We start from the raw sequence: 25,661 nt of genomic DNA, 5'->3' as shown, positions 1-25,661 counted from the left end.
AAAAGAGCAGTCTTATTAAATTATCTCCTGCCCCTACTGTGCTCTCTCCCTTTATATTCCCCACTCTCTCTCTCCACCCTCTTCATCTCTCACCCAACCAAAACATTTGTCTACCCATTCATGGATGATTTTGTATTCCCGTTGAGACAGGTTCCCGGTGGCAGATTGTTACAGAGCGGTGCGCGGGGGTTGGGGGGTGGGGTGGTGGGTATTGGGGGCAAAGACCTCTCCGTTACTGTCTCTCTTGCCGGTTAGCAACAGCTGAGCCATGTCTTAGTCCATGTGAATTGCACAGTTTGTGGCTGTGATTTAAGGTACCTCACTAAGTAGAGAACTGGGAGCCATGTGAGGAGATGCCTCAGTCAGTTGCCAAGCTGATGTCTGCCCAGTTAGATCCAGTCTATTAAGATGACGTCACGTGGATAGTCTCAACATGAGGTGTGCCAATTTGACTTTAATTAAATTGTCAGCCGAGAAGCAGCAATCAATGAGGCTATTTACATAACGCTACTACACCAGGCAGTCTGCAGAATACATAAACCATGCTACTGCTGTCTGCCACCTGGCCCGGCCCTGTTCAGTAAGATAGAAATGTTATGAACAAAGCCTTATGATAGGCTGAAACAGCATGAACCCTGTTCAGTAAGATAGAAACATTATGAACAAAGCCTTATGATAGGCTGTTATAGCATGAACCCTGTTCAGTAGGGATACAACCAAACAGGATGGGTGGAAATGTATGGAGGGAAACTGTAGGGCTTAAAGGGGGCAGATACAAGGGCTAAAACTCTTGACTACAAACATGCTGAACATATAAGCTACATACATATATACTGTGCGTGTGTGTGTGTGTAAAATATATACATGCATCAATGATATGTGCATCAGTGAGCCTTGGCTGCCCATGACCTTTTCCTTCCTTTGACCACTTTTGATAGGTACTGTCCACTGCAGACCGGGGACACCCCACAAGGACTGCAGTTTTGGAGATGCTCTGCCCTAGTCGTCTACCCGTCACAATTTGGTCCTTGTCAAAGTCGCTCAGATCCTTACGCTTGTCCATTTTTCCTGCTTCTAACACATCAACTTTGAGGACAGAATGTTCACTTGCTGCCTAATATACCCCACCCACTGACAGGTGCCATGATGACGAGATTATCAGTGTTATTCACTTCACCATAATATTATGGTTGGCTGATGGGTGTGTATACAGTGGTACAGTATGCCTGGACTTGTGACCCATGACAACCATTGTTCATGGTTAAATCCAGCTAATACAGCCCTGTCCATTCTCACTAGTTCAATTCCCCAGGATGTTCTATTGCTTTCATTTAATGGTGTCCATCCCTCTCTTTCTATCCCTCCATTTCCATCCCTCATTCTATGATTCATGTGTTTTGGGAGGAGGAGAAGACCCCTCCAGGTTTTCTGGAGCGTCAGGATCGTTTGTCACAGATAATCAGGACGACCAGCCAGTAACCTTCTGAAAAAACAATAGAGAAGGAACACCAAGCATAACAAGGTGCCTTGGATGACATTTACCCAGGAAAGAGTGTGTGTGTGTGTGTCTGTGTAACATTATGTTATAGGGTACTAATAGCAGTTTTGCTGCTGCAAACAGGTGTGTCCAATATTGGCCATCGGCCAAGCTTTTCTTTCCTTCATATCCCGAGCTACCAGCTACCAAACAAACAGAAATAGACTCTTCCACACGATTATAGTTTAAAAATGGTCTCTAATCAACAAATCACTTTGAGAGGATTCAGCCATTACACCCGCTTAACCAGCCAATAGTATTGATGTTGCTTTCTGCACATGAGGAGGCCGAGTAGCAGGTTGAAGAGAGCAGGGTGGTGGGGGGCGGGCTGTATGACACATAATATATTCTGTGTAGTACACAGCACACAAACTAAACTAGTAATTGGCCTGTAGAGACTCTGTTGAAGCAGCAATGATTATAAACAGCCCAAAAAAATAAAGAAAGACGAATGCTTTCCAAATATAAAGACATTATATAAAGAAGAGGCACAAATGGAATTTACCAGATGACTGTTTGTTGTGGCTGGCTAAAGCAGAAGGAATCAAGATTAATGTCCTAACATATACCGTAAGTAACTCAACCTTGACTAGGTCGCAGTATCCATTTAACATTTAAACACAGCACTCAGGAACGTACCATTCATTTAAAGGGAATCATTCCCATTCCAATTCTCAAGCAGCTCAAAATACTGTGATCTCACACTGTCTAAAGTGTGACCTCACTTAGTCCGAATGCGATCTCACACTGTCTCAGACATACGGTATTAACACCAATCAGAATCTGTTTTGGGTGTGCAGCAGGTATTCAGAGGAGGGGGATGAACTGCTCTGTCTGTTTCAGTAAGCTAGAAATGACCACTCAGCCACTGTCTTCTAAGCCAATGACTTGTTTGCAAAGGTGGGACTTTCCAGACAGAAGTATGTTTCAGACGGAAAAAGTATCCAGACCGAAGGAGGTTTCAGATGGAAAGAGGATCCAGACCGAAGGAGGTTTCAGACGGATGACCACTTGACCGTCCACCCTTTAAATAAACCTCTTATGGGTTGCAGAAAAAACATACATATTCTCTGCAATGACATGAGATAAAGAGGTGTTAAACTAATTAAGTGCATTCTGTAATATTTATGACAGTAAGCCATTTTATCTTTGATTTTTAATAAAAAAAACAAGATGAGATTAAAATATAAATACTATGATTTGAGGGTATTTGTGCATGCATTTGTTTTATTATTTAAAAATGCCAAAAATCTTTATACATCAGAGCACCTAAGGTATTAGGGCACTTGACTGGACAAGCGTTTCTGGTTAGTCATGAGAGAGCTGTCTTCATTCTACACTTTGCATATGCAATAGAAAATAATATCTACATTTAAAGTTACATAAAAAAAATACAGTATGTTGAAATCAATATGGATGTATAAATGTTTTAATACATGCCCTTTCCTGGCCCACAATTGATTTTGACCAACAAATCATACATTACAAAACAAGCAAGGTGCCCTCCTTTGAATATCAAAATGCCGATGTGGCCCTTGAGCCAAAACGTTTGTCTGCTGAAGTACAAACAAATGCTTCCATATTCATTAGACAGTGATTTATTATACGGTAAGACATTGCACCCAAACATACTGCCATAGCAACTGGGGGAATGGGTTTCAGGGCCAGGTCTTGGCATGCCAAGTCAATCTCCAGATTTAAATCCAATTGAACATTTAATTTGCTGAAGATGAGATTCCACACACAAAATGGCTGCACAACATGCCTAACAGACCATCACCAGAGAACATACCCAGCGTCCGGTGGAGTCAATAGTACGTAAACATTAAGGGGTTAATGTATGCTAAGGAAATTCAAGAAAAATAATAAACGGAACGGCCTAATTTGGACATATATTAATCTGTCCCAATTTATCTGTACTTTTGGTGTCGTATGACAGTGGGATAACGTGTAAAATGGGTTCTCATTTAAAAATGATAAAAACAATATATATATATATATATATATATATATATATACACACTCACCTAAAGGATTATTAGGAACACCTGCTCAATTTCTCATTAATGCAATTATCTAATCAACCAATCACATGGCAGTTGTTTCAATGCATTTAGGGGTGTGGTCCTGGTCAAGACAATCTCCTGAACTCCAAACTGAATGTCAGAATGGGAAAGAAAGGTGATTTAACCAATTTTGAGCGTGGCATGGTTGTTGGTGCCAGACGGGCCGGTCTGAGTATTTCACAATCTGCTCAGTTACTGGGATTTTCATCCACAAACATTTCTAGGGTTTACAAAGAATGGTGTGAAAAGGGAAAAACATCCAGTATGCGGCAGTCCTGTGGGCAAAAATGCCTTGTTGATGCTAGAGGTCAGAGGAGAATGGGCCGACTGATTCAAGCTGATAGAAGAGCAACTTTGACTGAAATAACCGCTCGTTACAACCGAGGTATGCAGCAAAGCATTTGTGAAGCCACAACACGCACAACCTTGAGGCGGATGGGCTACAACAGCAGAAGACCCCACCGGGTACCACTCATCTCAAATAGGAAAAAGAGACTACAATTTGCACAAGCTCACCAAAATTGGACAGTTGAAGACTGGAAGAATGTTGCCTGGTCTGATGAGTCTCGATTTCTGTTGAGACATTTAGATGGTAGAGTCAGAATTTGGCGTAAACAGAATGAGAACATGGATCCATCATGCCTTGTTACCACTGTGCAGGCTGGTGGTGTAATGGTGTGGGGGATGTTTTCTTGGCACACTTTAGGTCCCTTAGTGCCAATTGGGCATTGTTTAAATGCCACGGCCTACCTGAGCATTGTTTCTGACCATGTGCATCCCACAAATCTCCATCAACTGCAAGATGCTATCCTATCAATATGGGCCAACATTTCTAAAGAATGCTTTCAGCACCTTGTTGAATCAATGCCATGTAGAATTAAGGCAGTTCTGAAGGCGAAAGGGGGTCAAACACAGTATTAGTATGGTGTTCCTAATAATCCTTTAGGTGAGTGTATATATATATATATATATATATATATATATATATATATATATATAAATAAATATACATATATATAAATATATATATATATATATATATATATATATATATATTTATATATATATATAGTATTGATGTGTATTATATATATATTTATATTATATAAATCTATACTTTTATTTGAGAAAAAACGCTACAGTCCCCCAAATGCATGGTCAGCGGCCACTCTATATAGTATTATAGTTTGACTACTATGTCCTGCTGCTGCTACTGCATGTGTGCCAGTGGCTGTGATCCTCCTGCTTCACAACTGCCCAAATGAGGGAATCCGAATGGTCTCTTGCCGTCTGGCCGACTCCCTCACTCCCTATTCAATAATAAAAATGACTTAAACAAACAGGATCACATAAAAAGCCTTTCAGTTCCTACTACATTCTAGTGTTCCTTTATTGCAAAACTGAGCCATTAAAGATGCATGGCATTCTATGGTATTATGAAAAAGTTTGAAATTGCTCAAACAGTGAGGGGAGAGAACAGCAACAAAAATAACAACATTCATGATAAAACCAGAGGGTATCTTACCATTACCCATGATTCTTCACATAATCAGCAGCTCTTCTCTACTTCAGTAAGTTGATACACAAACAACCTTAGGGATTACTGAGGAAACAAGTATCTGCATTAGTGTTTTCTGGGTGTCCTCGTGGGACCTGATGTTCTCCCTCCAAACCAGCTGCTTCACTGGGACATTTTATTTATATTTCTTCACAAACAGAAGATTTACTTTATTGTTCCTCTCTTGTTTCAATGTTGGATTATGTATACCACCACTTGCCATTGTGGAACTAACTGATCCTCCTTGAGTTCAGCTCACAAAACAGCATCAAAAAATATCTTTTCCCCCCGATTATGACAAGTGCCAAAAGCACTTGTTTAAACAAACAAGAAACCAGGCAAGCCAAGTTCAGCCGGCCCGCAATAGAAAGTGTTGCCATTTCAAGATTCAAACCCGGAGTCACCCATGTGAAAGGCTGTGTCGTTAAAAAATCCTCTTGTGCCACTGGCCGTTTTATTAGTTAATTGGCCGTTCGTGAATTAATTTGATAAAGTTAAACTGACTAACTTCCTTACTAAATTTACCTCCACCACAAATAGTGGCTATGTATGCTGTTTCCCCACTTGCCGTTTTAACAGCGTATTAGCAAGTAATAAGCTTTATCGGTATCTACTAACTTACTGGAATAGTCTTAAGAATTAAGCAATTGCTACAGAGTCTGCCAAAGCTATTTCATTTCATGGAATAAGATTTTTTTTTTTCTTTCATGGCAAAACAACATACATTTTTCTCTCATTTGTGAATTACATTTATACAATAACTACCAATAAAGGCAACGATAACTAACTTTTTCATCAAGTGAAAAGACGAGAGAATCGTGGAATCTGCCAGAAAAAATAAATAAATGTCGTTGCTCTCAATAGATTCAAACTTAGGTCTTCCACATGAGAGGCACTGTCTTTAACCACTACGACACGGCATTACACGTTTCAGCAATCGCTAGACTGTTCTTTCTAATCAAAATAAGTACAAAGCAATTTTTTACAATATGATTTTAAATACATTGCAGTAAAATAACAGTAGACTAATGGTAAGCCAAGCCTGAGTCTACTGTAAAAAGCTAAGTGTACTGCAGCCTGCAGGTGTATTAAACACTTCCTCTAACTCTACGTAATGATTATTGATCTGGAGGAAGAAAACTTTAGAAGCCCATAATGGAGCCTATGATAGCTGACTACAGTGATAACAACATCCTAACAGGTTGGGAGAAATGAACTGCATGGTCGTCATAGATGAAGAATGCATCTAAACACACACACACAAACACAGACACAGACACACACACGCTGTGATATCTGGATGTGCTCGACAAAAGGACTGAATCAAACTTCCTTTCGAGGTAAACCATAGAAATACAAAAAAAAGGCCACAAAATCCACGTCCTTAACTCTCTCAGGAAGTTCTAAAAAACTGTGTGTGATAATATAACCATTAGAAATATAAAATATACACAATAATCAATGCATAAAAAAACACTCAATGACCACCAAGAAAAGGCAGCAGTGTTTCATAATAACACACACACACACACACACACACACACCCCCCCATGCAACTTCAAAAACAGTGCCAAAACCAAACCAACCAAACCACTACACCTGGTAATTAACACACCAGCCCACACAAACCCACCACATCGGTCTCCAGTCATGTTTTCTATTTGCATGTATAATAGGCACTGGGGCTATTTTAGGGAGCCATTAGAAGGCAGACCCGGAAGGCTGGGGGATGAGTGATGCACCCTGGGACAGCAGGGAGAGATCTGAGGAGCTTTCCACTTTCCATTTCTAGGTCTCACCATCTGTGATCAGCCTCCCAAACAATCAGCTATTTATTTATTGATTGTGTGTGTGGGTGCGTGTATGCGGGCGGCCGTATTTACTGGGGATTTGTGGGGCCGGGAGCAAGGGTTAATACAGCCTGGTAGGATATACACTTCAGTGAAAATTTATATTTTCTCTCATGGCCCCCTGCAGTTATTCTGAAGCGGACATAGTGAGCAATATGTTTGGAACATCAAATCACCCAATGGCAATGCGTACATTAGAAAAAACCAAGATGCATTAAGTGCAAACGGACCAAACTGGAACTGAGTAACACTATCCTTGCTAAAAAAAAGATTGCAGAGTCTTGCATGTGCATGTACTTTAAACCAACCTAAATCGAACTATTAATGCAGCTACAACTGCAGGAAAACGTCTTCAAAGGTGTTGCTGAATCACTGGTGGACTCAGCAAAAAACGGACCAGCTGACCAGAGTGCAGTTTTCCAAGAGAGAGTTAGGTGAGCCCAAAAGAGACGCAAAAACATGACGACCGAAACAGAGTCAGCGCAGAAAGGGATCAGACATGAGAAAAACATTTAAGAAACCTTGCAAATTCACTGTGCTATTAAGCAGTCCTCATTCTTCATTAAAACACCTCGGATCTACTCATTTACGTCTTATGCATTGAACCGTTAACAGAAGGAAATAATTGATTCAGGGATTTACAGCATTACTGGTCAGTTAGCTCAGGACTGGGCAATACAGCTCTGGAAAAAATTAAGAGACCACTGCACCTTTTTCTTTCCTTTCCAAAAAAGTGAGTGAGGAACAGAAGAGTTCAATTTGCAGTGGCCTCTAAATTTGAACCCTTCTGTTCCTCACTCGAAACCTTCCATTTCGACGTTTTTCTGAAAGGAAAGAAAAAGGTGCAGTGGTCTCTTAATTGTTTCCACAGCTGTATACTTTGGAATATAAGCGTATGTAATTATCCCGACTTTGGACTGGTACTGTATGCATGTACAGTAAAAACAAGTGTGTATGTGGTGCATGCATGTACAGGCACATCTTGAGGTCCCCGGCCATTCCCAACGCCTGTACTCACCCCACTGTAGAGGTGCCAGCTGCAGGTGATCAAGGACCAACTGGTTGAGGACTCCTTCCACACTGGCCTCTCCCTTGCGTCGCACAGACGGGTGGGTTCGAGTTAAGGACCACAAACAGGACCTGACACGGCCAGAGCCGCAGTCATTCTGACATTTGCAATTAATAAAGAGAGAGGATTCACAAGTAATAATGTTCAAACTAAGGTACACAACACAGTGACATTTCCACTCCCATCAAAAGGATATGAGAAAAGGGCAAGAAAACAAAACAAACTAACAAAGTGGCAAAGATAGACCTTAGAAATACATGGAAAAAAAGGGCCCAAGAAAGAGAGAGACAGACAGGGGTGGGGGGGTTTATGAAGTACGATTCTCCAGTATAGCTATGACTTGGCTGCAGCCCAGTGGTAGATAGATAGCCTGTGGCTCTCTGGTTGCCTAGTGACTGTTAGGAAAGGGGAGGGCTCCAAGTGGACAGAGACCCCTGGTTGGTTGGTTGGCTGGCTGACGATTATTCACGTAATGACAGTGTAACCATGTAAAGTGCACCTTCTGTTTTATATGCAGAAACTCTATCAGCGGACTGGCCCTAGGCCTGGTGAAGCCACTGCACCAGTGCAGTCTACGAAACAAGTGGAAAACAGGAAGTGGGTCTCTAACAGGCTTTAGTTCAAAAGTCACTGAATTCATTGCGTTTGTAATTTCTTTCCCCATATGATACTTTGTCCATTTTCCTTTGTGTTCTGGAAATGTGAGGAGTCTGTGTACATTTTGTTGAAACGTGTATCTGTTTAAAAATTAAATGTTTCATAGAAGATATTTGAACATATAAGAAGTGTAACATCAATTTGTTCAGGGTGATGCAATGAACAACAATGAAAAGTGAAACTGGCTTAACAAGCCACTAATAACCATCCTCACTGTGCAATACGTCTCATAAAACAAATGTGATAAAACTGATAACTTCTTCTCACAACTCAGATCAAAGCGACATTGGGAGCAGAACTACAACGCAACCTTCGACTGATCTAATCAGTTGATTTAGGTGCTGTAATCCAGAGAAACATACAATTAGTGCATTCAGCATAGCTGGTTGAGACAAACATCCCAATTGTAGTAATTACATTTGTTGTCGGCAAAATCAGTGTTACCAACAAAAGACAAGTGACAGTAACATGAGTTCTGATGATTTAGCATTGGGGCGCCAGGAGGGAGCGCAGATTTGACTGTGCTGAGCGTGAGCTGACCTCCTGTAGTGTTTGGCTTAGGATCCACATTAAGCTCTGCCCGTCGACTCCTTCTGTCCCTCAACACGCAGTAACACTCACTTATGAGACGAGATTGAGAGAACAAAAGAGTACACAGAGGTTGTAACTGTTTAACCTTCCCTTGGTGACACCATTAAGGCAGTCTGTCGTAGCGCTGGCTAGGGAGCTAACACAGCTGATGCTGAGCACTCAGATAAACAGGGCTGTCAACAACATTAGCCGGGTAAAATGCTAGGATAAAGATGACCTGCTTCTCTGGTCCACCAAACAGTTGACAGCTTAAATAAGGTCAGAAAAACGACTGTAAAACTACCATAGATTGAATGAATAGATAAAATAACACCATAGAGTCGTAATGACATGAATGAACAAATTAACACAACATAGTCAAATTACAATAATGAACAAAGTGAAAACACAAAGTTGGAATGACTCAAATCCAAACTAGAATGGACAACGTAAAACCACAGAGTTGAAAGGATTCAAAGGGACAAAGTACTGTAACCCAACAAAGTAAGAATTCCTAGAATGAACCAGGTAAAACCACAGAGATGAAACGACTCAAAAGGACAAAGTACAGTAACACAACAGAGGAAGAACGACTGGAATGAACAAAGTACCACCACCGAGTTGGAAGGACTAGAACTGACAAACTGTCATTAGACAGGAAACGAAACGTTGCCGTATTACTACTGAGTATGGGGGGGGACTTCAAATCTGGAGTGAGGAGAGGTGATCTGTAGCTGCCTGTCACACAAGTTCCTACAGGGCATGGTGATGAAAGCAGCAGATGTGATGCACATTGTGACATTGAACCAGGCTGGAGGAAAGTACAACTCCATTCTGACATCCATCCATCCATCCACCCACCCAGCCAGCAAAGTGTCTCCAGGCTTGGCGTCATGTGACGTGCCTGTGTCCTTGCTGTGCGGATGGGTACAGGGACCATGGCTAGGGACAGAAAAGGTTAGGTGGTGGCGTTGTTACATGGCTTAGGTAAGTGTGTGTGTGTGTGTGGGTTGGATAGGAGGTGTATGAGAAGGAGCTAGGCTGTACCCTTGGACGTAGCTTGGGAGATTCTCTTTCCTGAGGGGATGTAATGACTGTAACAGGCCTCTTCTTCTGCCTCCTCCCTGCACTGTGCTGCATTTATCTCCAGCCAGACTCACCAGCAGAACAGAAACATTACACTTCAATTATGAATAGGAGACACTCTAATAACGCTAAGGCAAGTTGCACGGTCTGGAAAGGAGCAAGATAAGGTCTTCACAGTTCTCCTAATTCAGAAGTGGGATATTAACAATGCATGATACGGTGAATGAGCCGAGCAAAGGCTGACCCAAAAACCCCTCGTCATGATCCTAGTTTTCTGTACTCAAAAGACGAGTTTGGTGCTATTGGCAATGTTTCTAATAACGTAAAGACATTCGTTCAACAAGTGTTTGGTGTGAGATAGTGTCCAGTCATCAGCCTACAGTCTGAACTGTCCACCAATTAGACCTTTATTATCCTGTCCGGGGGAAGGTTTCAGTCTACCTACTATTATTATGGAGCTTCAATAACATTTGCACAGCCCGGTTCAGAGCTAAGCACAGTCACTTACCCACTCAGAAAAATACTACATTAGTAACATCAACTACTACCTACATGTCTGTCCACGCACTCCGCACATACACATACATTCTGCTGCCAAATAGCGCGTAGGAAACAAAAGCACACTGTCACAGGAGTGCTTATGCATTACTAAAACAGAAAATATGTTCAGCAGCTCCGGGACTAAAAATTATCAACTGTACCCCCTCCTGCACCATCTTGACAGGCCTTTCTAAGCAACACAGAGTGTACTGGTAGCTAATTTAGCCCCTCATTATTAAAGACGTTTGGCTGGAGAGCCGTGCCTGCATATTGATAAGAGCTGCCTTTGAAATGGCACCATGTTCCCAACAGGTCCCCTACCTTTGATGAGAGCCCAGGCAAGACTTCACCATTATGTTCTCCCATTTGTCAGCAGAGGAGAACAGGGCCGCAGCGAGCCAGAGGATATCCAGACGCAGCATGCAGATGCCTAACGGGGACCTGTGTACAGCCACAGACGACAACAAAGGATATAATGTCCCAGGTGATGCCCAGGGTGCTGTTGATCATGGAGGCCTGGGCGTGAAGACGCTCCTCCTCCAGGAGTTTGAGGCTGGTGTAGCGCACGGTCTCCTGGTCGGGCTGGGGCAAGGTGTCAAAGTCAAATTTATCCACCTGGATGGCCATCCTGGAAGTGAAGGATGAGGAGAGCCACGGTCAGACACACAAGGGATTGAGACTTGAATGCGACTGAGCTGAGGAGAGTACAGGTTAGGCCTTCAAAAGACACGACCTCATGGACGTTTGAAATGGTAATAACCTACTGAAACTAGAACATGTAGCACTTGGTACTACTAAAGTGTCATTATCTTTGCCTATATTGGCCTGTGCTAGAAACTTCCTTAGGCTTCATTGATGTAACATCTACCATTACCGAGGTCATCAGTGCTTCCTTTCATCTTTTTATTATACCAAACAGTTGATTTTGGAACACATGTTTTGGCTTAGTCTTTGATCATGCCTCATGATGGCCAGCTTGACATGCATTGACACTTCCTTGCTCTTTATGTTGTAAGACATCGCAATAAACTCCAAATTCAAAATCCAAAAATCAAGACTACACGTTGACAGCTCTCCTGTCCTGATGAGAACAAACACAGTGAGGCTACCAGCTTGCCACCAGCTTGGTTAGCGTGTGTGTTCAGCTTCATTTGCTAACAAGAGACAGAGACACAGAGAGGGGGGAGGGAGAGAATGGATAGCCTGAGGTTATATGAACAGAGACACATCCGGTATTCCCAGTCCTGCGGTCTGTGGATAGATGCCTGCTAATCAAAATCAAACCAACTTCTAACTAATGACCCGGGGCTAGATACATCTAAGAAAGAAAGAGTTCAAAGTATCAATGAAGCCAGACTCCGGAGTAAACTGACAGGGCAGCATGTGGGCCGAGAACAAAGGGAGAGGATGAAGACTACCAGAGGACAAAGAGAGAGGAAGGAGAGGTGAAACTGTCTGCTCCCAGGGCTCGGTGTGAAGAAATGGCGAGACAGAAGGAGAGGTATAACTCTCTGCTCCTAAGGCCTGCATGGTGTAAAACGACGAGATGGCATCAGATTCACACTCTGTCTCCACTAACATAGTCCATTGCTGGCCTGCCACAGCCAATCAGCTCCCTACCAAATGAGACAACACACTCAACCACGCAATGGGTTTGTCACCTGTGGACATCACAGAAAAATTACTTCAGGCTTGATGTGTGTGTGTGTGTGTGTGTGGGTCTGCTATATTGCTTCTAGATTTGGGTGTTATCAATATATCACACGGTTCCTGTACAATGTCGAGACATACATTATTATTATTAGAAGCGGCCCCAAAGGGAACTATGTATTTGCAACTATAATGCTAACAAATGCTAACAAAATTGAAAGTAATGTGCTGTAGTGGATGCTAGCTAAATGTTGAAAAGCCCAAGTTTTTAAATGCAAGTACACACAACTCATACATTTTAATTTTAACATCAAGGGACATCTCACAAATGATCCAGGATGGTATAGACAGTCTCTGATGTAAACTTCATCTTGCTAGCTAGCAACCTAGCGCTATTATTGCTGAAAGCTGAAGCTAGTATGAACGTTTATGGCACATCTTAACACATTTAAGACACAATACAATGAAGATATGCAGCAGGCCAACATTAGCAGTGAATTCAAAGTGCAACAGTTGACGGTCATCTGTTTTTCTTTGTGGAAATATTTCAATATTTGTAAAAAAAAAAAAAAATAGAAATAAAAGGAAAAGATTTAGCATCATACTCCCTGTACTTCAAAACCTCCAGTATATGGTCAATGCGGTAGAGGGTATATTGCCAAGCCTACTGCCTGCTTTTATCTTTACACTGTATGGCATGCTTTGAGTTGTTAGCCTGACCAGACAGACAGATCTGGGAGCAAGCTAACCCAAACTAGCCACGCAAGGATAATCATTTATGCATGAAACTCTGTAGGAGGTGTGGGGTCTGGGCCTGCGGCACTGCAGAGGTGAGGAGAACGGGCTTTCTGTGATCCAGTCAAACAGAACAGTCACACTGCTGTGGTAGGGAAGTCAAATCCTCTTGTCTGCCTTCCAACAACGATGTGTAGTAACTGTTGATATAAGGTATTATACGCTACCAGCTAAAGTTGATTGCAGAATGAGACATCTGATTTGCTTAATTTTTTGGGGTTCATTTTATTCACTTAACTCTGTCTCTTAAACTTTATTACAGCATCCTATATTTTAAAGCAACATAAAAGCTGAATGTTATTTCCAGCCTGTCTGTAGTTAATAGTGATAAATGCATCGGTATGAACAGTGTTGGTAGAGGAATAGATTCTCCCCAGCAAAGTGAGAGTGATGATCATGTCATGGGGTGAACAGTCAAATCACAGACACTACCAGAGAAACAGCCTTGGGGCCCAGGGTTTTATCAAAACCTAAATCTTGATGACAATTTCTAACTAGCTACCGTATCTCTCTGCCTCTCTATTAGATTGTACTCAACCATAAGAATTCTCTCTCTCATACATGCACACACACACACACACACACACACAATTCCAGGACAGAAGAAAAGGCCCATTTGATACTAGCAATGGTGCACTGAGTAACAGTTCCTCTCAAGAACAGGCATACTTTCCAACCTTTCAAGCAACAGGTGAGCAATCCAGTCTTTAACTGCGTTTGGTGCTTTTGTGTGAGACACTTAAAAAGCCGACCTGGGATTTTTTTAAACCACTCATTTTGGGATGGATGTGTAAAATGATGTTTAAATGTGCATAATATAGTAGAATCACTATCATACCTCAGTTCATTTGAAATCACTATTATAACACAATTCCAAGCATGAAAGTCGTCCCCTGGTACCACCACACTGGGTTCATCCCCTGGTTCCACCACGCTGGGTTCATCCCCTGGTTCCACCACGCTGGGTTCATCCCCTGGTACCACCACGCTGGGTTCATCCCCTGGTACCACCACGCTGGGTTCATCCCCTGGTACCACCACGCTGGGTTCATCCCCTGGTACCACCACGCTGGGTTCATCCCCTGGTACCACCACGCTGGGTTCATCCACTGGTACCACCACGCTGGGTTCATCCCCTGGTACCACCACGCTGGGTTCATCACCTGGTACCACCACGCTGGGTTCATCCCCTGGTACCACCACGCTGGGTTCATCCCCTGGTACCACCACGCTGGGTTCATCACCTGGTACCACTGGGTTCCCACAGTGAAGTTTAGGTTCATCCTGGGTTCTCTGCTCATTTTACTGCTACCACCAAAGCTGTATCTGTGTGAGCATGTGATTGGAGAATGGTGTGTGTGTGTGTGTAGTCAGAGTGCACACAAACAGTCCTGCAGTGACACACCACCCTCCAAATGATGAATTATCACACTCACACTCTCACACACACACACACACACACACACGCACGCACACACTCAGACACAGAAATGATATGCAGTGTGTTGCACGGTAAGCATTCAGCGTACAGGGGAAAGAGGGACCTACTGCAGTAGAAGAATCAAGGTTGCAGCTTTGATTTACAGTATTGCCTTCTATTGTCCGTTCATGTACCCACGGTCTGAATTACCTAACATCATTTCTTAATGAATGAATGGAATTAAAAGCCTACCTAAGGACGGAGACGGATTTCGGCCCCATCTCTTTGTACTGTTGGGTTTAACTGAGTGTGTGATGCGCGCCACATACCCACATCAGAGGTGCAGGAAGGATGGATGAAGAGCAACGCAATTACGGTTTCACAGGCCTCCACTACAAAGGACAGCACAAATTAAACCACAATTAAGAGCAGAACAAAGACAAACAAGAAGATTCTGCTTCAACTGCACACCCAAATACACGGACACTTGCACCCGCGCACGCACGCACGCACGCACGCAGGCACGCAAACACACGCAGGCACCCACAACAGGCGTTTGAAGATTAACAGCATCTGGTTTATGTCCCATTTTCAAACCAGCGTACCTTTCCTGTTCTAGTCATCGTCAAACAGACAATGAAGCCAACCGTTTCTTTTCAACAAAAGGTACATCAACAGCTGAGAGAAATCCTGTGGTTTTAATAGATGCAGGAGTATTTCTTTGTGTATAGAATATGTAAAACAAACGGACTGCAGACAAATGTATCCCCCATGAATGATGCAGTGTCAGAACTCTGACTGGGGGCATATGGAGATATTGCATGCGACCAACCAATGCCAGTTTATTACTATAGCTCCCGCCTTGGGCCAGTCAGGGTCATTTAGAAAGTGGCAATAATGCGAAATGATTCATTTGCCTTTTTATCAAAATCGGGATAATGGTGTCTATGATATTGCACGTGACTAACTGAAGTTAGTACTTCTGATCTGTGAGACGTTTCGCTAAACTGTTGGGACACCCGTAGGCTACATACGGCTTGGGCTGGAACAGTGGTACTTTTTGGAACGGTGGTACTTTTTGGAAAACAGCGTTACGGATCCTTTTTTAGGCAAAAGAGCCGTCTGGGATGTCTGGGATAGGCTACTTTAATGCAATAAGCCTTATTAACATACATTTTGATGAACGTAGACTAATGTGCCATTTGTCAGTTCCTGCCCTTATTTTATTCCAAGTCAAGGACTGATGCCATGCAACAGCAGGAGGAAGCCAATGGATGGAATGGTAAAGCCCATCAACTCTTTCCTTTTACACATCTCTTCTCCTGTCTATTCTCCTCTCCTATCTGCTCCTCTTGTCTTCTGAATTGATTGTGGTGCCTTTGCAAGACTTAAGCCCTATCAGGAGTGGATCTAGTCCATTAGGCTTTTAAAAACTGGCTCTGTTGGCGGTCCAGGGGGGAAGGTGAGGACCAGGGTCTGCTGTAGTGGGTCTCCAGGTATAATCCCATTCCTCCTTCCCACCTTCAGACCATATTACCTCCCTGCTCTCACTCCAGATAACAGCCTGGCTGCCCGCTTGGCTCTCTGACAGACAGAAGAGAGAAGCAGAGAGGACAGGAGGAGAGGAGCTGGGAGGACATGAGAAAGAGGAGGCGGGGAGGAGAGGATGAGGACAGGAGAAACAGTTCAGTGCAAGACATGCATGTCACCTGGGAGAGAGACCACATGAATCCATGTATATTTTATTCATGCAAGGAAGGGAATTAACATTTGAAAGGGTTTTAAGCCTCTTGCTGCCTCCATTCATGGAGAACAGCACCTGCAACACACACTGCATGTATGGAGTAGGGAAATGTGAGCAGTGTTTATGCTGTGACTGCACTTGGGAAGGATGCCCAAGGGAATAGGCTTTTACACAGGTAGGCAGTTTGTGTGCAAACATTTACACAAATACACAGTATACTTATATACTACAAATACAAGTTCCAATCCCAGAGGCAGCAAACTGCCAACTCAGCGAACGATCAAGACCCTTAACCCTAACTGCTTCAAGGATGTCTCAGGGAAGTAAATATATACAAAAAGCATAGAATAATACATTCACAAAGGCAGGTTAAAATACATTTGCATGCGTAGAACAGGAAAAACACAAGCACAAAGCTAGATCTAGCAATAACATAGCATGGCTGGCTGTTGGAAGAGAGAGGAAAGAATGTTGATCTTGACAGTATCTGATGTTCTTTAGCCAGCCTTATGTAACACACACAAACACACAGGCAGACGTGTCGCCTATGGCTCTCTCCAACAGCCTGGCCTACTTTATGGGTGTAATAATATGGTCTCCGTGGAATGATATGGATGTGATGAAATGGTGCGGGGCCAGCAGAACAAGATTACTACATGGGATTGGGAGTCCTGTCCTGAAAACCTATGAGTCATCTGACTACCTCGTCAGTTTACCCAGCCACCACAGCCTAGACATCACACCTGGCAAGAGAAAACAGACACAGACACACAGACAGAGAAACACAGACAAAGAAACACAGACACACACACACACAGACAGATACACACACACACACACACACACACACACACACAGAGATATACATAATCACAAATAGACACACAGAGACACACACACCCACCCACAGACAGATACACCCACCCACAGACAGATACACACACACACAGAAAGACACAGACACACACACACACACACAGAAAGACAGACACACACACACACACAGAAAGACACAGACACACACACACAGAAAGACACAGACACACACACACACACACACACACACACAGAAAGACACAGACACACACACACACACACAGAAAGACACAGACACACACACACAGAAAGACACAGACACAGACACACACAGAAAGACAGACAGATACACACACATACACACACACCGAAAAGCCAGCAGGAACCACACTTGCACGCACACATACATACCCGCACACTTGCACACGCGCACACACAAAGGGAAAACTGTACAACATTGAGTAAGAAAAAAGAAATCCTGACTACAATAATGCCCCTTTCCCAAATGTTCATCATAATCTATTCATGCAATTATGTCTGCTGTGTTGCAAATTAGAATTACACACAAACACACCACTAGTCTATCTGGTCTTTTGATTATTCCACAGGCAATGTGGAATTTTTTATTTAATCTGAGTCTGGGTAGGAATCCATTAAGGGAGAGGAGTGTGTGTGTGTGTGTGAGTGTGAGAGAGAAAGAGACAGAGAGAGAGAGAGAGAGAGAGAGAGAGAGAGAGAGAGAGAGAGAAGAAAAAGGGAGAGAATCAGTGAGAATATAAGTGTTCTTGTATCTGTTGTGCTGCTGTTCTGACAGGCAGTTATGATGTTATTTCGCTGGGGAGGCGCTCGGAGGGAAAGACAAAATACAGACACATATTTTGTGTGTTGCTGCCGTGTAAGCACAGCCTTCTATTTTTAGATCACGTGCCTGAGCTCATGCGCTGAGAGTAGAGGCAGGCGGAGCGGAGGCGAGCGAGAGCAACATGCTATTTATAGACTGCATGGGCTGACTCTCAGTAACCCCCGTCACCAACAGCAACCCCAGCATCAGCTCCATCCATCCATCCGCAAGCACGCACACACGTACACACACACACACACACACACCTATCTGGGCTGCGGTTTGAACACTTATACACACTATTACAGTGTGACTACTTATTAACGCATAGGCAAGAATCTACTCATAGACTGATCATAATACTTTTGCATTGTAGCTGATGCTGATTTTGCAGGGAGGGACTGGAAAACGCAGGGCTCTGAGACAAATTGTACTGTAAATCTGCTGAATTATAAGCTTCATTAGTGAATTATCTAGCGGGTTGAAGGATCTAATGATACAGCATCTGTTTGGGTTTCAACTAGATTATGGCTGTAAATCAACGGGATTAGAGTTGGATCAAGAGGATACATGAGGCTAGAGTTAAGTCAAGTGCCAAAACGAGGCTAGAGTTAGAGCAACAGAAAACGAGGCTAAAATTAGATCAACAAGAAACAAGAGGCTAGAATTAGATCAACAGGAAACAAGAGGCTCGAGTTAGATCAACAGGAAACAAGAGGCTCGAGTTAGATCAACAGGAAACAAGAGGCTCGAGTTAGATCAACAGGAAACAAGAGGCTCGAGTTAGATCAACAGGAAACAAGAGGCTCGAGTTAAATCAAAAGAAAACAAGAAACTGGAGTTCGATCAAAAGGAAACATGAGGCTAAAGTTAGATCAAGAGGAAACAAGAGGCAGTATGTTGCCTGACCTGAGTAACTAACTTAATTTTCAATACGTTCAGAAAATGACCAAATATGATTAGTCTTGAGTTCTGCTACATACTCATAATATGTCTCACACTTTTGTAATTCAAAAAGACGTTCTTATCCAGATTGACTTACAGAAGCAATTCGGTTTAAGTGTCATGCTCAGAGGAAATACTACATATTTATCAACTTCACAGCCAGGGGATTAGAACCCGCGGTCTTTTCGGGTACTCACTCAACGCTCTAACTATTAGGCAGGTTGCAGTCACACTTTACATGAAAATGTATCAACTTATTTATGCTATTCACAGGTTGCACATTTCATCACTACATAATTCAGAGCCATCGTTTCAGGGCTGAATCAAAATGAGAATCTATTTAATGCATCTTGAATGGGCACTGATTAGAATTTGCCCTAAAGCAAGTTATTTAGGCTTAAAAACATTATGCCACCTGTAAATGAGGCACCTAAATACTGTAGCAGCTAAAAACCTTTGTCATCATTATGATGTTGCCAGATTGATTTCAAAAGAAGAACAATAGCTAGCCAGCTAGGTAAGTAAATATCTGCATAATTTAGCAATGTCCTTGTATAGAACAATTTCGGCAACTGTATTTAGCCCTCATTCAAAACATGATTGCATCATCCGTAAAATGTTAATGTTACAGTAGAAACTGTGCAACCCAATGGTAGAGTTGCACCCTATAAATACCACATAGCTTGAGTTATGAAAATATTCCACTTCTGATTTGAAATGCCTGATTTGCTTTCGGGGACCTATTTCTATAAGATGTTTTGATGGTTTAAAAAAAGCTATCTTTCTACTGCTCCTCCCACAACAGCAGACGAATGCTCTGTAGTAGTTTATCTGCTGCTTCGGTACAGACACTGGGTACGTGAATATACCTATTTTACATATATAATAAATAATAGTGAAGTCATCCATCCGTCTCATTCCACTCTGAAGACCTCCCAACGCTTCTATAAATACAAGGTGTGACTGAAAAGCGTCTGCAAAGGCGTGAGTCACATGCACAAGCACACGCAAGCGCACGCACGAGCATCTAAACGTGGGCGGTTTCCACGCCTACATTCCTCATCCCGGGGGGGGGGGGGCATATTAGTGAGGGTTTATTAAAAGGTACTGACATATCCATTACACATTTGTCCCCAGATGGACCCCGGGCAACAAAAACAGGGGTCCATCTCACCCAGCATTTCAGATGCTTCTGGTCACTCGGCTGTGAATGGAACCTTCGGCAGTTGGAGGTGAACCTGGTGGAACAGTCAGAGAGCGGCCAGGTCTCGGCTGTGAAGGGAACCTTCCGCAGTAGATGAACCTCGGTGAGCGGTCGGAGAGCGGTCAGGTCTCGACTGTGAAGGGAACCTTCCGCAGTAGATGAACCTCGGTGAGCGGTCGGAGAGCGGTCAGGTCTCAACTGTGAAGGGAACCTTCCGCAGTAGATGAACCTCGGTGAGCGGTCGGAGAGCGGTCAGGTCTCGACTGTGAAGGGAACCTTCCGCAGTAGATGAACCTCGGTGAGCGGTCGGAGAGCGGTCAGGTCTCGGCTGTGAAGGGAACCTTCCGCAGTAGATGAACCTCGGTGAGCGGTCGGAGAGCGGTCAGGTCTCGACTGTGAAGGGAACCTTCCGCAGTAGATGAACCTCGGTGAGCGGTCGGAGAGCGGTCAGGTCTCGGCTGTGAAGGGAACCTTCCGCAGTAGATGAACCTCGGTGAGTGGTCGGAGAGCGGTCAGGTCTTGGCTGTGAAGGGAACCTTCCGCAGAAGATGAACCTCTGTGAGCGGTCGGAGAGTGGTCAGGTCTCGGCTATGAAGGGAACCTTCAGCAGTAGATGAACCTCGGTGAGCGGTCGGAGAGCGGTCAGGTCTCGGCTGTCACAGAGGAAGTGCCAGAGGCCTAGACACAGGCATGAACACTCGCTAACATTCACACAAGCCAGCCGTCTGCTCAGCAGATTGAGCCCGGGAAACACGGTTTATATGGCTAAGGTGAGGGCTGAAAAATATTCTCTGCCTTCTTGAAAAGGAGCTCACGATGATGGAAAGGTAATCACCATGGAAACCATTCTTGACACACTCACACACACAAACTAACCAATAGGCATGTATCTGACTGTGTGTAAATAAGGACAACCTCCCCCATCAAACATGCAGGCTGCCCCACCCAATACTCAGAGGGGAAAGGGTGTGTAATGCAGAAGAATCGATAACAAAAATATCCAGCTTATTATTCCTTCCTGAAATAGACAGGGTCACAGTACGTGGTCAATTAGAGGTTGCTGGTTTGAATTCCCCAACTGGCAAGGTGACCCATCTGTCGTTCTGTCCCTAACACAGACAATTAATAAAAATGTCCTCAATGTCGTTGCTGAAAATACAAATGTGTGCTGACTCTAATGTAGCTTACATTTTAGCTTTATACTTGACATGTTTGTATTGAAAAAAGGCCAAGCGTTGTAAAAATACAACATTTTCAAAATTGCCCAGGCAGTGGTTGGGCTTGGATTCATTTCTGATTGCTTTGCTGCCATTGCCGGTAAACACAGCGAACCAGTTCAGTCGTGTTTTAAAGTCATCCACCATTCATGTCTGCACAGGCAAGTTCCACGGGCCACCACCGTCCCCGCCACAGAACTGAACACCACCTCAGGAAGACTGTGATCCAGACAGAGGCGATGAGGATGTAGAGGAAATACCAGCAAGTACAGGATGAAGGCAGCAGACTTGAAGGGGCCTTGTAGGAGATCAGGGAGTGTGGAGACTGATGTTAAGTGTTGCTTGAAAAGGAGGGCTGCTTCACCAGAGAGAATGATGCTTTGGTCAAGGACGTTCACACTGAGCTTTTATTTACATGACAGACAGACAGATATATAAAAAGAAGTGACCCGGGGGAATCTCTGTCTGCTAACTAGTTACAGCTTATACTGACACTTCAGGCACTCACACACACACGGCACAAACATACACACATGGCGCACACACACGGTGTGAACACACACACACACGGCGCGAACACACACACGGCGCGAACACACACAGCGCGAACACACACATACACACAGCGCAAACACACACATACACACAGCGCAAACACACACATACACACACAGGGCGAACACACATACACACACAGGGCGAACACACACATACACACACAGGGCGAACACACACATACACACACAGGGCGAACACACACATACACACACAGGGCGAACACACACATACACACACAGGGCGAACACACACATACACACACAGGGCAGCACGAACACACACAGGGCAGCACGAACACACACACGCGGCACGAACACACACACGCGGCACGAACACACACACGCGGCACGAACACACACACGCGGCACGAACACACACACGCGGCACGAACACACACACGCGGCACGAACACACACACACGGCACGAACACACACACACGGCACGAACACACACACACGGCACGAAAACACACACACGGCACGAACACACACACATGGCACGAACACACACACTCAGATCAAGCTAGTACTTCAGGCAATCAGGAAGTCAATGTAGAGAACCACTGCTAAATGCGGGAGAATGGCTGTTGGCTTCTCCTCTCCAAGTTCATTTGCATTTCAGCTTCCGCAGGCCTAGGGCAGACATGCACCTCATAGCTGTTTGTTTATAAGCTGTCATGTTGTCTGACGGAAATATTTAGCTTTATGTTTATTGAATAGGATGTCATCTTTAAACACTACGCTGGTTTGCATAGCTTTACTCTGGTCCCCAGGAAGGCCGGGTCATTTTAACATTGGGTGATGATGGCTGGTGTTCAATAATGTTGTAGATGCCTATACAAATGAAAATGACCAAATATACTTTATCGATGGAACTTATGGAGTACGGTGGAAATGATGCAGCCGAACCAGCATGAATAAATACTGAACAATGAAAAGCACTAAATTAACAGAACGATTTTTTACATTACACATTTAACTTAATCCTATATAATTCCTAGACACGTTTTTTCTTTTTGGAGATCGCAAAAGTGAACTTAAACCTGTGCCAGTTTGCATGGCCCTATGACCCCTGGGTGTCTTACCTCGGTCAGGATACAAACCCTCGACCAATCTCAGAAGTGACATTCTCGACCTGTTCCCTTTACTCCTCACCTTCCTATCAAAGCACATCGGGGGGACAGGATCTAGTTGAAACCCTCAGGCTTCAAGCCACAGAGAGCGCCCCTTTATTTATAGAAAGAACCTTATATCTTACAGAAACCAGGGCTTCAGTTGTCTGAGAGTGTTTACCTGTTCTAATGTAAAGAGGCTTGGGTGGGATTCAGAGAGCTTTGTTTGCACTGCAGCTGTAATGCCGGCGATTAAAAACGAGTTGCTGACCTGCTTGTGCACTGGATCGTGTGCACATTTTTAATTAAACTCTTTAACACCCAGAAACTTCCAGGAGGCAGCGCAACATTTTTAAAAGACATATCCGAATGCAACGGGGCCTCATTCCTAACGTGTTATTACAGGGACTTATACAAGGGGACATTCCTAACGCGTTATTACAGGGACGTATACAAGGGGACATTCCTAACGTGTTATTACAGGGACTTATACAAGGGGACATTCCTAACGTGTTATCACAAGGACGTATACAAGGGGACATTCCTAACGTGTTATCACAAGGACGTATACAAGGGGACATTCCTAACGTGTTATTACAGGGACGTATACAAGGGGACATTCCTAACGTGTTATTACAGGGACGTATACAAGGGGACATTCCTAACATGTTATTACAGGGACGTATACAAGGGGACATTCCTAACGTGTTATTACAGGGACTTATACAAGGGGACATTCCTAACGTGTTATTACAGGGACTTATACAAGGGGACATTCCTAACGTGTTATTACAGGGACTTATACAAGGGGACATTCCTAACGTGTTATTACAGGGACTTATACAAGGGGACATTCCTAACGTGTTATCACAAGGACGTATACAAGGGGACATTCCTAACGTGTTATTACAGGGACTTATACAAGGGGACATTCCTAACGTGTTATCACAAGGACGTATACAAGGGGACATTCCTAACATGTTATCACAAGGACGTATACAAGGGGACATTCCTAACGTGTTATTACAGGGACGTATACAAGGGGACATTCCTAACGTGTTATTACAGGGACGTATACAAGGGGACATTCCTAACATGTTATTACAGGGACGTATACAAGGGGACATTCCTAACGTGTTATTACAGGGACTTATACAAGGGGACATTCCTAACGTGTTATTACAGGGACTTATACAAGGGGACATTCCTAACGTGTTATTACAGGGACTTATACAAGGGGACATTCCTAACGTGTTATTAAAGGGACGTATACAAGGGGACATTCCTAACGTGTTATTACAGGGACTTATACAAGGGGACATTCCTAACGTGTTATCACAAGGACGTATACAAGGGGACATTCCTAACGTGTTATTACAGGGACTTATACAAGGGGACATTCCTAACGTGTTATTACAGGGACGTATACAAAGGGACATTCCTAACGCGTTATTACAGGGACGTATACAAGGGGACATTTCTAACGCGTTATTACAGGGACGTATACAAGGGGACATTCCTAACGCATTATTACAGGGACGTATACAAGGGGACATTCCTAACGTGTTATTACAGGGACTTATACAAGGGGACATTCCTAACGTGTTATCACAAGGACGTATACAAGGGGACATTCCTAACGTGTTATTACAGGCACCTAAACAAGGGGAGAAAGTTTTACTGACACTTTCCGGAAAAAGTTAGCCAACCTCCCTCCGTCTTTTGAACAGCATAATGGACATATTTTGAGCCAGCCGTACAGAATAAGCAAGGTAAACATTAACCTGAAGTGAAAAAAGCGTATACAATGCTAAGAGGACCAGGAATAGTTGTCATTTGAAGAGCTCTCTTAGTTCCATTTCCAAATATTCATAACACACAATTATATTTCATGGAAATATTACATAAATAGTACACAATTTGACTGGGGCTGAACCGAACAACGCCTCACTTCACGTCGTTTTCCCATAAGTACAGAGAGAATCAGAGTACTCCTCTGTATAGGAGGGCTTTGAAGTCACACACACACACACACACACAAACATACATATACACACACACACATACACACGCACCACTAGTCATAGGAGGTGGAAGCTCCTCAGAGAATGCTGTGACAGGAATCATAACTCAATACATTTCAGAATATCGTCGGTATGATGAAGACAGTGGAGGAATGAAGGCAGTGAGAAAGGCTAGGTTCAGAGACGGTGGGTGGAGCGATGAGAAGGAGTAAGCGGAACGGGAGAGAGATGTGCAGTGGCTAACTATGAACAAACCTCCAACATGTCTTAATGCACAAAATGCATTGAATGTGCATTTAGCCATGCAGCCAGCTGCTGATGGAGCTTTCCCTTTAGTGTAGAAAACAAATCCAGTGAAATTAAAGCCGCTGTGGTAAATTACGGTGTAAGGGGTAGTTCACT

The 25,661-nt window shown here is 43.5% G+C and overlaps 1 protein-coding gene across 1 annotated transcript in view; it reads right to left on the bottom strand.

The window, feature by feature from the left end:
* The window catches only part of trappc9 (trafficking protein particle complex 9), a 221,208-nt gene that overhangs the window by 60,646 nt on the left and 134,901 nt on the right, over positions 1 to 25,661 (bottom strand). The window contains 2 exon segments of the mRNA XM_034294766.1: positions 8,030 to 8,120; positions 11,408 to 11,561. Of these exon segments, the coding sequence (XP_034150657.1) occupies positions 8,030 to 8,120; positions 11,408 to 11,561 (245 nt within the window).

This window comes from Esox lucius, chromosome 10, assembly GCF_011004845.1.
Source record: "Esox lucius isolate fEsoLuc1 chromosome 10, fEsoLuc1.pri, whole genome shotgun sequence".
Lineage (NCBI taxonomy): Eukaryota > Metazoa > Chordata > Actinopteri > Esociformes > Esocidae > Esox > Esox lucius.
This window is presented reverse-complemented; position numbering and strand designations above follow the sequence as displayed.